General features: G+C 35.2%; 1 protein-coding gene across 1 annotated transcript; it reads right to left on the bottom strand.

Annotated features, from left to right (window-relative positions):
- On the bottom strand, positions 268–11,983 carry LOC109223880 (ubiquitin carboxyl-terminal hydrolase 8). The gene is made up of 13 exons (XM_019388349.1): positions 11,705–11,983; positions 10,119–10,367; positions 9,289–9,430; positions 7,600–7,659; positions 7,427–7,522; positions 6,160–6,492; positions 5,576–5,716; positions 5,281–5,451; positions 3,744–4,001; positions 3,440–3,588; positions 2,111–2,677; positions 1,209–1,482; positions 268–782 (listed from the first exon to the last, which is right to left on the bottom strand). The coding sequence occupies exons 1-13, from the start codon at positions 11,797–11,799 to the stop codon at positions 666–668; spliced, it is 2,652 nt and encodes an 883-aa protein (XP_019243894.1). The 5' UTR covers positions 11,800–11,983; the 3' UTR covers positions 268–665.

Here is a 12,736-nt window from a genome sequence, read left to right as displayed (position 1 = left end):
TAGTAATGTTTCATTTTTTTCAAAAGGATAAGTAAAAGCTCCATAAAAGGTTATAAAATAAACTCATATTTACATTTTTCCCCCTACTCTAACTGAACATTAGATAGGACTCAATCCAAGGGCAATATAAGCAATAGTTTCTCAGGCCTCTTGGATCTTAACTCACCATCAAGAAGCTTGCTTCTCACATTACTAGTATTGTTTTCAAAGGTGAAATGGAAGCTAGAACACCAAAGTATAATGCACAGTGAAAATTTCCACCAGAACTGCAAAAACGAAATTAATTTAATTTCTATCAAATAATGTTCCTTAATTCATCTCAGAAAACACCTTAACGTTTTGTCTTCTCTCCTCAAAACTCTAATTACAGCAAGTGCATAAGCAATTTCTGTTCCAGGCTATTTTCTGATCTGCTAGGGATAATAAAAGAAAATATCTTCTATAAAAAACGGCTATGTAAGTAAAAACCTTAATTTCTTTCCCTCTTAGCTGGGATGCTACATAATCCTTATCGCCACACCACTAGATTCTTCTTGACCCAAAATTACAACTAAACTAGGTGATGCGAAGGTCAAAGAATGCTCTCATCAATGCTATTCCTGTAAGGCTTGAGAAAAGATAAATCAAGCCTTGATGTTTAGTACTGTAACAACTATCATCTAATGTTAGATTTCTTCAACTCGTCTATAAAATAGGACATAGGCAGCCGAGGTTTTGAGCTTGTCCTGGCTGATGGGATACACATGGCTGTCATCGAAGTCATACCACCGATCAGCACCTTGCTAGATTATTAGCAGAAAAAAAGAAGAAGCAAAGTTAGAATATCTGGATTAAACTGGGAAAACTGTAAAAGCCTGAATATTTGACTTTCTTGCATATTCTTCATGATGTAGACATAAAAACAATGAAGATGCATGACCAAAGTTAAATATATAACAGATGCACATGTGTGCAGTATGTGATTAATTTAGATGCAGATGATGCATTGGAACTAAAAAATACATCAAAGGAACACTCACTACGAAATAGGAAATTTCTATATTTGCTCTTGGAGGTAGGTTTCAGTGACAGCCGACCACCCACCCTTGTCCCCAAGTACTGATCTTAAGATGCCATTTTTATCAGGTATAAAAGAATCCTATTTACCATAGAATAGAAACAAAACCAAGAAAAAGAAGCAAGGTAATCCAAGTTGCAGCACCACTTACATGAACAAACGCAGTGTAGTGACCCCCTCCCATGCTTCCATAATGGTTGCTAATTGCATAAAGCATATACCGATAGGAAGATTTGCCATCCTTGTAGGCCAAATATGAGGATAAATCAAGATCATGAGTTGGGAAGTCAACATACGTCTCCAACTTGTTCTTCAGAAACCGGTTGTACGAGAACCTCTTCAGGTGGATGACCAGAATCTCCGGCAGCCTCCAAAGATCCAACTTTTTAGTAGCTTGGCGATGCTGCTTGCATGCAGGGCAATACCTAATGTTGGATATAAGACAAAGAAAGTTAGGCAGATTATATTCATACTTCCCAAGCGAATGACACAAATAAATGATTAGATGATAAGATAGAATACTAGAAACATTTCATTAAAGAAGTCTTTTCCCCCATGAGTGGCCCCAGGTAAATAGCTGAATATTATTATCCCAATTACTGTCTGTAGTTGCTATGAGTATACAAGAAACAAAGAGCAACACATAAAGCATTTCAGAAGCACAATGTGCAGAAAATCAATAGGTGTTACTTAAGATCATCAGATGCTGTCATTGTTTCTTTAACATAACTGAACTAGAAGTTGGAAGGATACTACTCATGCCATGTTGCAAAGTCAAGGTCCAATTTGGTTGAGGGGAGGCTAATAAGAATGGTTTATCCACAATAAGCAATCACGACGCAGTGGACAATATTGACAGAAATGAAATAAAATGGTATAATTGGAAAAATACAATTATGTAATTACAAAAGTTGAGGGTTTATAATATTAGCACAAACCAAAGAAGAAGCAAAAAGGGAAGCATTACGAGAAATCTCTGAACATTCATGTTATAATACATAGCTTGCATATGAATGGTGTACAATCACAGGAGTGAGGGAGTTGCATGCTTACCACATATCTTCTGGCCCTAGAGGCTCTTCCTTCAGAAATGCCTCAAGACATTTATACAGAGAGACAGATTCTTGTGGTCTTTTGGCAAAAAACCCAGATTTAAAAACTTCTGGCAGTGAGCTGAAAAGGCCTGTATTGTACTGTTCAAGCATTTTAGGTGACCAACTTACAAGTATATTTAACCGTCCAGAGATATCTGTGGACTGTAATCGCTCATTCATTACAATCTCGGAGCCTTTAAAGGTTGCCTTATCATCTGATAGGTAAAATTGAAATTCCATGTCTAAAGGTTCGGCAGTATCTTCTTCAGCAATGCTTTCTGGAATCCCATTTACTATTGAGTTGCCAGGTTCCATGTCTGTGCTGACTTCTGAATCTGTACATACTTCAGTAGCACTTCTATCACAGTTAAGATTATCTGCTTGGGCTGTATTGTGGACTAAGAATGGTGTAAGTATCTGTAGATAAAGACTACGGATATCAGATCCTGTAAGAACTCTACTATGCGCGGCAAGCGGAATGCCAAATGTCTTCATATTTGAGGTCAGCTTTCCGTATATGTAATGCCTGCACATGCAGTCTTTATCAGATTGCTAGAATGGAAGAGGAAATCAAGAAGGAAATGATATTTTTCCAAAATAAATATCAGCCATCTCATTTAATGAGTCAAGGACCACTATGAGAATTTTTCAACTTAATGGATCAAAAGTTAAACTAAACATAATCGGCAAACAAAACAGCAAGAAATTCCTTATCATATACAACTTCAGCAGTAAGATGCATGGAAGAAGCAATAGTTTCATGATTGTCCAAATAATCTAGAAGGATCACACACATCATCTGAACTACATGTTGCTTGAAGAACCATGCATAACGATGATTTGTAATGTATTCAAGTGAAGCGAATTGAGACTGAGGATGCTCAACAGTACTAAATAAACCACCTCACATTTTTACTTTATACAAGATAGAAGTATATGACAACCAACAGCCTACTCTATACACTAACTGGAGTTGTGTTGATCATGAATTAATCACCCGATCTCCATAAAGCAAACTAATAAACTGAGATATTACCACACATGTCGTCTGCGAAAATATTTTGTCAATTCTTTTAAGCAATGTAGTCATCAAGTACGCCCACATCCAAACCCTGCCATGATTAAGAGTGATGATGTGGAAGCACCACCCTTGGAGTACTTTTTTCCCAACTTATTACTTATGAAACATAGATGTGCATGCAAGACACACCTGAGTAATGGCTAGTAATGTTTGATGAACTTTAAAGCAAAAAAAAGATAATGCCCAAATTATGAAGTCAAGACATACTCATCAATCTGTTGATGTGTAAACACAACCAAGGGGGCTTCTTCAGTACCCTTGTGCAACTGATAAGCAACAAGTCGGTCACCATCTCTTATTAAGGATAATGAATCGGCTGGCTCCTCAAGATAACGTATAATGCGGTTGTTGTATATCTGTAACATTAAATGGAGTAAGAGCTGGAAATAGGAAAAAGGACTCTACTTGACTATCCAATACACAGTATGTAATAAGTTCTATTTAGGAAAACAATAAAGCAACAACTTGAAATCCATAACCATTTCTCATCACTGGAAATTGTGCACTTTACCTCAGCCACCAAAAGGGTCTCATCAGCGTCCAAAGAGCATGCAGTGCTTAAAGCACGAATAAGATCTTCAAGTTTTCCATCCTTGGGAACAGTGATTGTAAAGTCAGATATCTGAATATCACTGCCATTTTTTATAACTGTGACGGTCATTGACCTCATAGATGTAGATGGAAGAGGCAGTGACAAATACATGAAAGGATCAAACATGATGGAGACCTTTTTGCAAACAGGACAGACCAATGTGGAACGATATTGACCCTGCAACAATAGAGATAAGCTCTGAGAAGCAAGACTAGAAAAGAAACTTGTATAAATGTGCAGAAAAAGGGAGTCAGATGAAGTAGACTTTAAATCATCCTAAAAGTCATAGACAAATCACGACCTGCTAGGAAACATGTATTATGTACATGGTTTCTAAAGTGAAACTTCAAAGTTTACGACATCTAATGATAGACATGGCTAAGAGTCAACTTTACGCAAAAAATCACAGAATAAAAAAACTAAAAAAGATGACAAGCTATCATCAATTGGTTGTATTCGAAAATTATCTTAGAATTGCAGAGCTTTGTCTCACAGATGATTGGTCAAGAGGAATTCAGAAATTACATACCGCCATAGACTACATAACGCATAAAAAGACCAGTTACTTCCAAACACATCCTATAGACTGCACAAATGTCAGAAACATTCACAAGGTTCAAGTTTTTCATATAATTTTTTTTTCTTTTTTGATAAGGTAGGTTCAAGTTTTTATACAATTAAACTTGTAAACTATGGAAGAACAAAAATTTAACTTTCTTATGGAGGTTAAAGGCTGGAATATTCTTCTTTTAGGAAATTTCAGTAAAACTCAAAAAGACAATAAAGATAAAATGCGGAGACCATATAGAGAAAACAGGGAGCACTACAAATAAAAGTAATTTGTTTTAAAATAAACCTGAATCCAAAATTCAGCTCTTCATTCAGGACTGCATTCTAGGAAAATAGTATGTCAGTTGTTAACAAATAGTACTCCCACTATTCCAAATTATTGAACCAAGTTGTTCATCGGATTGATTTCAAAAGGACGACTAATTTAATTTCCATTACTTATGGTAAGAGTTGAATTCGAAGTATAAGAGTTCACCAAAGAAAATTGCATTAGAAGTACAATTCTTTGAATCTCAACAGCAAATTATGTCAGTTATTATTTTGTTTTAAATAAGGAAAGAAATCTTATTGATGAAAAAAGCAGAGAATCTAGACAAAAATATCTGAGGAATTTGAAGCAAGCTTTAGGAACACTGCTTAAAATTCCCCAAACAGTTGGGGTATTATTACTCTCTCATCCTAGAACAACTCTCACAGCACAAATACAGTAGAGTTCAGATATTTAAAAAAAATATGCCACTTCATTCTTCTTGCTTTTTCAAGCCAATGTTGAAATGAGATCAATAATTCACATTTGCCTGTGAGAGACGAGAGACCATTGGGTGCCGGTGAAATCAAATGATTCCTACTTCTAGTGAGATACAAGAGACCATCGGATGTTATTTACCTGGCAAACGTCCACTATGATGGAATCATTACGAGCCAGATGATTATTCCAGTATTCATCAGCAATTTCTTCATCTGGACGATCATCTCCATCCTTAGCTTCAACATAAGGTTTATTCTTGACACGGTTCAAATCTTCGTGGAGTCCATCCAATAGAAAAGCTAGGAGCTCCTGCAGATATAGATAGGAGAATAAGATGTCAAAAGATGCCCACCAAATGAGAGGACAGAAAAGAGAGTGTTAATAAGTGACCTAAAACTGGGGAACTAAATCAAACAGGAAGGACTGAAAGGACCTGAGAATCATGCTGATTAAAGCCGCTGAATTGAGGAGCAAAATGAGCAAGCTTTAATTTGAATGTTCTAGGTGCCACAGGAGTCGCTCCAGGAGCCCATAATTTCTTCAAAAGGTCACCAAAAGCAGATGCAATTTCACCCTGAAAGAATTTAAAAAGAGGAACTTAGACAATAAAATATGTAAGGAGACAGATTAGAACACAATGTTTGATTGGGATGAGATGAGGTGGAAGGAGGAGGAAAAGTAAAAGAGGTAAAGTTTATTCCCCTTGTTTGGTACGAAACAAAAGGTGGAGATATTGAATACCCTCCGAGTCAATTTTCTCAACCCCTACTAAATTGAATGGAACGGATAAGCATATCTTTTTCTTTTGTCCGGGCTAACAAAACAATTGGAGGTAAATAAAGAATTCCTCACATGGACATGGAGAGTGATCAAATTAATTTCTCTTTTTCTTGTACTTTTCCAACCACATATAATGTAGAATAGGTTAAGGGATGTCAACATTGACTTATTCAGAGAGAACTGGAGAAAACATCTAAAGCAGCACATAATGATCTTGAAAAATTCAAGATTGCTTACATTCATTCCCAATGGGTTATCATGATTTATTTCTCTCTTGTAGTCCCCGAGAAAGTAATCCACAAGCTTTGGCGTATGTGCAAGGCACTGAAGAGCACTGTTCATGAAACAGGTGTTCCCTAGGTTTTGCAATCCAGTCAAGCCCAAGGTACCAGCTTCACATGGACCTCCAGAAAATGATGAACTGCTCCGAGTGAGATTAGAGGTTATACCACTGCCAGTACCATTCATCAGAAAAGAAGAACCATTAGGGTATTGCATTGACATCTCATCTTTTTTCGCTTTATTTTTAACAGAATCTGATAACCCATAGACCTGCAACTCCAAGAGCATCTGCAAGCAAAAAAATAAGAGGACAAAATAAGAAGTTTGTCCAAATCATTTCTTGCTTACAAGCGGTGCGAACCAATAAACACTTAGAGTTAATTCAAGAGTCAGTAATAAAACTATAAGGCAACCCATAACCAGCAAAATGCCTTCAACAGTAAAGGTTTACCATGCGCTCAGTTAAATGGTAACCCACAAGGAAAAATGAAACATAAAACAGATAAAACTTGGGCATCTCTTTCAATTCGTTTCATAGAAACAGCCTAAGAAAATACAAAACCAATCAATGATGAACCACACCGGTAATAACTGCCACAAATGGAAAAAAAACAAAAAACAAAAAAGTTGCTTTTTTTGTAATCTTAGATCCAGCTGAAAAACAGCATAACTAAGCTGAATTTACCCGCCAGTTCTCCAAGACGAATGGGTGTATAAGCTGGTCGTTAGACATGACAGTCCCGTTCATTATGTGTTTCTTTTGTCCCAGGGTAATAAAAGAGATAAAGTTTCTTAGAGTGTACGTCATTGAAAGTAAAAGGAAAGAGCACATCTACTGCTTACAAATCAATAACTCCAAAACGACCCCTAAAATGAAAGAGAGTCACATAAAACTGAATTTGGTGGGCTTAGCATTGTCCATGCTCAAGAGAAACAACACTTATATAGCAAATGGAGAGAAGTCATTGTGTCACTTTATTCCTAGATGAAGTGTTAAGTAAGCATATTCATCACCTCAATCATTATATATCTTTTTACGGCACAACCACTAGATAAGGAAATGGAAGAATCTGCTAATAAAACTTAATTAGAAAACAATCAGAAAAAAGCATAACTAAATTATTTCCTTAGTAAAGACAGGAAAAATAGTGAATGCCGCAGAAGCATTGGTCGACTTGCTTATTGGTTAGTCATGAAGTATGACAGAGTTGAAAGTACATACATCTTGCTCTGACTGTTTCTGAGAGTCTTTGAGGATCTTATTGTTTTCATCTGAAAAAAACAATGCCGTCCGCCCAGATAAATCCCAAATCCGTAACTGCAGAGAACCAAAATGTCATTAATCTCCTGAAAGAGATACCCTTGCAATTAATTAACAACAGTATTGAAACTTACGGGTTCTGTGTCGACACTAAAAATTCTGCAGGCCCTTCTAAAGCATTCAACTGTATTGTCCTGAATCAAATGTGAGAAGACAAATGTAAAACTAGACTCTAAAGGAAATAAAGCAGCTTAACTGACTCCAAAGCATCGGTGAGGATAGTTAGAAAAAAAAAACATCGGTGAGGATATTATTGCAAGAAAAAAAAAAAGAAACATCGTCCACCGCAATATTGCAAATGTTTAACATGCAACAGTTAGAAAATACAAACAACTTATTCCAGTTACTTAGTAGAATGGTAATTTTGGAAACTACATTTTTATGTACACAAGGTGAGGCAGTAAACGGACAAGTCAGCAATAACATTGTTAAGAAAAAAAGAGCTCAAATTAACATCAACTTTCGGGTAAATAATAAATATGAAGTAGCATTGAAGGATCATGTATGCACAACGAAATATGTAGTAACTCTAAGAGAACTTTGTTCGAATGAGCATCATTCTTTTGGCTTATTTTCACAAGTGATCAAATTATTTCCTATTAGCTTTATGAAAATTAGAACTCTATCCATTTTACTTCTTCAGACCAGGGTTTGCAAGAAACTGCTTGCTACCATTTCCTCTTGGCATTTGGCAGTCAAGAAAGAGAATTTCTCAAAAATAGATAAAGATGGAGGAAGTCAGGGCATCCTTGAGTATAATAAAAGCTAGAACTAATTTCATTTCTGATCTAATAATAAAAAATAAAAAAACTAACTTCATCTCCGATGTCTTTCTGCAAGTAAGACCTCAAATGATATATAGTTCTTCCAAGCTATTAGAGGCAGAATAAATGATTCTGCTAATACTTTAGATATAAGACAACTTGTTAGTTTTAAATTAAAAGAATAAAACTGTCAACGTAGTCTACTATATGTTATCTCAAAACTAAGCGATCCCCAATTACATAGTTTCTTTCTGCTCCACTAACAGGGGAAGGGTGTCGGATGAAAATACCGCTTATATTGTTTATTCCTGTCAATACAATTTAACTCTAGATTAATTTACTTTGCTAGAAAGACAATCTAGAGAAAGGAAGCATTCTTTCTACTATCATTTTCAAAAGACTCGCTTCTCTAGAACTCTCACTGTTGTCAAAAAATTCTGATGAGCAATTTTGTAATTGGGAAATACTAGTATTAAATGCTTCAAGTGAACTACATAAATAGCAATAGGATTGATATCCTTATCAACAAATTCAAGTAAAGCCGAATATTACCATGCAAAATTTATCCCATTATGTCAGCAAAAAGATACGTATCCAGCTAACATACTTGTCCTCATTTGCAGAACCCAGAACCATAAATAGCTCGTACTGTTAATATTTAACTATCAAACAAAAATGGAAGCACTTTAACAGCTATGCCCATTCCGAGTAAATAATATGAGGATGAGAATAGAGGGCTTCATGCATAACCCTTGTTCTTAAAGTTGATATTTCGGACATGTCCATCTAAGATCCTTCAGTTTCAACAATAAACAGCAACAACAAAAGTGAAGGATGAAAGATGGCAAAGCAGCTGATGAAAAGAAAGTCAGCTTCACAAATTGTGGCAGGGTCTGTACCAAAAAAATCACATGTGATTATGCACTCTATGGATATTATGACAGTACAAATCTCACGGGAATTGTAGATGAAACTAGAAATTCCAATGTTATTATTAACCTTTTTGCTTATCCTGACTCCCAAGGAACTGGTTTCCCGCAAAACAGAAAGCCTCAGCTGTAAAGGATAGACATCTGCAATATCCTCATCTGTAGCTGAAAAGCTTTTTCCATTCTTAGCCGCAGCTTTAGAGTTACTGTGCCTGGATGGAAAGGAGCAATTCCAATCAAACTAATCAGAACTCTATAATCAAAAGATCAACTTTTACATAGTGCCAGATGTATGAAATTAACGTGCTAAATAACATGTTACTAGGATCAAAAGACAAATTCCCTTTCTTAGATGTGCAAAAACACCAAAAAGGAAAGTGAAATAATCAGTTATAAGTTAACACCAATACCCCCCCCCCCCCCCACACACAAAAAAAAAAAGTACGAAAGAGACAAAGAAAATAAGGAAGCGAATTAATAGATTGAGCTTAGCAATTAAAAGCTGAAAGAATAAACAGTGGTCTTTTTGGAATGAAATCTCAAAATGCTTTAAAAAACGAGCTTCCATATGCATTAACAAGGCATTTAACAATATATATTTATAACTGGGAATTGCCATCTGACTAGCAACAACAATGAAGCCTCGAAAGGCTTGAGGCCTCTTTCATGTGAAATGAAAATGTGAGTGGTCTGAAAAGCAGAAGAAACCAAACAACAAATTGCAAGTGGTTGTTGTAACCAGAAGTGAAAAATCAATGTTTTATTGAAGTCGAGAAAAACACAAATATGCAAATGGTATCCTTAGAATGCTCAACAACTATGGTATAAATCTCCGTCAGAAGAGGCTTTATCTAACACATTTCAAGGAATACAAATTGGAAACTGCTCTAAAATACTGACCATTTGAGTGCCTGCAGCCAAATGTCGCCAGGGACCAAAGCATAGTCCCGACCAGATACCCCAACTTCACCATTCTCCTGACTCTGTGATAAAGATTCTTCCTCTCTCCTCAAGTTAAATGCGACGTCTGGGCTAAATATGTTGTTAATGATTTTCATTGGCCCTCCATAAGATGGAGCTGGTGCCGCTGCGTACAAAGTCGCTGACTTCCCATCTGATGGTGCTGACTCCTGTGCTTCCTTCCACCACCTAGAACACAAACGCGCTTTCTTATATAGTACTCTAAACATATACGTGCCTGTGGCACCTGTAATATATGTGTGTGCAACACTTTAACTCTCTACTCGGGAAAACACTTACAAAAATTCTTACCTAGAGAAGACGCTGCAAAGGGTAACTTTTAACTTCTTTCAATTAACATTTCCAGGCTATTTACCCCGCCCTTCCCACTCAAACATTCACTCTCTTCTTAACAACCACTAGCAAGTGGCAAGCGTCATTTGTGTCATTTTTACCACTCTCCCCTACCACTGCACTAGCCCGCGGAGCACTTCTCCACATATATGCACTTTTTTATAATAATAGCGTGAAACAAAATTTGAACTGACAACATAATGCATAATCAATTGATATTTTATCGAGATGGAACATCTTTTTAAACAAAAAAAATTGATAACTGTGGTGTCTGAACCAGCTTGCGTGCACCTCTATTAAGGTTGACAAATTGTAGATGGAATAATTTGTCAGCTTCTTCTAAGGTTGACTAAGTTATTAAACAGGTCCTGATAACCACCACTTTCAGATCTTGTCGGCACTTTGCTATACTACTTCTCCATTATTAACAACTGATAGCTAGGTGTCTTTTTCTTTTATTTAGTTGGAAAAAACTATCTATTGTAACTTACCCTATTAACTTTCTGGACTTTATCAGCTCCTTAGCCATCTAGGCCTATGTATTGAAGCTGATACTCTCTGGCCTAATCTTTCGTAATACTTGCATCTTCTTGATGACATTGGTGAAACTATTTACTTCATCAAGAAAACACAACTGAAAATCCAAGGCCGATACTTTCTTATGCTTAAGCTCACAAAACAAAAATATACAACCCACAACATGATTTGATCCACCAGTTAACAGAAAACAAAAACCAACAACATCGATTAAAAACCAACACTAGTTCAATGCACAAAAGCTAATACAATTACCAATCCAAATGGCAACTAATAAAAAAAATAAACAACTCACAACACGATTTGATCCAGATAATAAGACTTGATTAAAAAAACTACAACATTCCAATGTAGGGAAGCTAATACAATTACCAATCTAAATGACAAGTAATACAAATAAAAATATAAGTAATTTAAACCAAAAAAAAACTAGAACTTGTTTCAACTTTCTCGTTATCTCATGGGTTCAGATTTGGGTTTAGCTGAATTGGATCAAACCAAATCATAAAATCAATTCGAGAAAGCAAAATCCGAGAATTCAATTCTTTATTTTTATTTATTTTTACTTTTATGTTGATATACATAAACAAACAGTTGCATGAGGAATGGGTCAAAACGGGGAAGTGAGATTTTACCTGTAAGGAACGAAATAAACACGTTGGTCATCGTTTACAGGAGATTCGGGCTGCTGTTGAGGAGAATCCGAGGAATCCTCCGATGGGTTATCCATTTGGACTTGTAGAGAGAGAAAAAAGTTTTTAGAGAGAGAGAAAGACACGGAGTTTTCAGAAATGGCGGAAGAGATTTGCAGCAGAAAAAATGCACATCACTTTTTTTGGTGGAAATATAGAGGAATGAGGGAATGGCGGATTTTGCAGAGAAACAAGTGGAGCTTGGATTCAGGGAAAGAGAATATTTATGAAAATATACAGTAAGTAATTAAATGCTTATATATTTTCTATTTCTTACTGTTATTAAACTTAAATCTAATATGGATTTGTTAAATTAGTTTTCTTGAATAATACAGTAAGTAATTACAATGCTTATATATTTTCTACTTCTTAGTGTTATTAATTATTACTATACTTAAATCTAATACTATGGATTTGTTAAGTTAATTTTCTTGAATAATACAGTAAGTAATTAAATGCTTATATATTTTCTATTTCTTACTATTAGTAATTAAACAATATGGATTTGAAATTAGTTTCTTGAATAATACAGTAAGTAATTAAATGCTTATATATTATTATTTTTTACTGTTATTATATATTCTCTATTTATCATATTAAGTAATCTAATGTAATTTTGTAAAAGTAGTTTTTTTATCTAAATTTAATTAAGAGAAATGGAGAGGAGTAGATGGGGAAAAAATTATCTAACAGACAGATCAGATGGATCTTGACTATGCACCTTATCTTACTGCAGCTAATTTTCTCTGTCCTTTATGTTTTCCCCCTTAATTTTTGATAGTATAATATTACATAAAAATTGTTACGAACAATAGAAGAGAAGAATATTGCATAGAAAACTAGGGAGAGAGAATTTTAATTGATTTGGATTTAATTACAATGGAATAGAACCTCTCTATTTATAGGGAAAAAGTGACTTAGCCACCAAGTAAAATCCCTAAAATCTCTTTAAAATATAGACATTCACCTTAAATT

This window comes from Nicotiana attenuata, chromosome 3, assembly GCF_001879085.1.
Source record: "Nicotiana attenuata strain UT chromosome 3, NIATTr2, whole genome shotgun sequence".
Lineage (NCBI taxonomy): Eukaryota > Viridiplantae > Streptophyta > Magnoliopsida > Solanales > Solanaceae > Nicotiana > Nicotiana attenuata.
Note: the sequence above shows the minus strand (reverse complement) of the source record. Positions and strands in the feature narration are given on the sequence as shown.

Bases quoted from the DNA above. Each gene is read 5' to 3' on its own strand.
- LOC109223880 (XM_019388349.1), bottom strand. From the start codon at position 11,799: ATGGATAACCCATCGGAGGATTCCTCGGATTCTCCTCAACAGCAGCCC. The intron at 6,493-7,426 runs GTATGTACTTTC...TTTTGCTTGCAG, and splicing joins AGAAACAGTCAGAGCAAGAT to ATGCTCTTGGAGTTGCAGGT. The intron at 1,483-2,110 runs GTAAGCATGCAA...ATCCAACATTAG, and splicing joins CTAGGGCCAGAAGATATGTG to GTATTGCCCTGCATGCAAGC.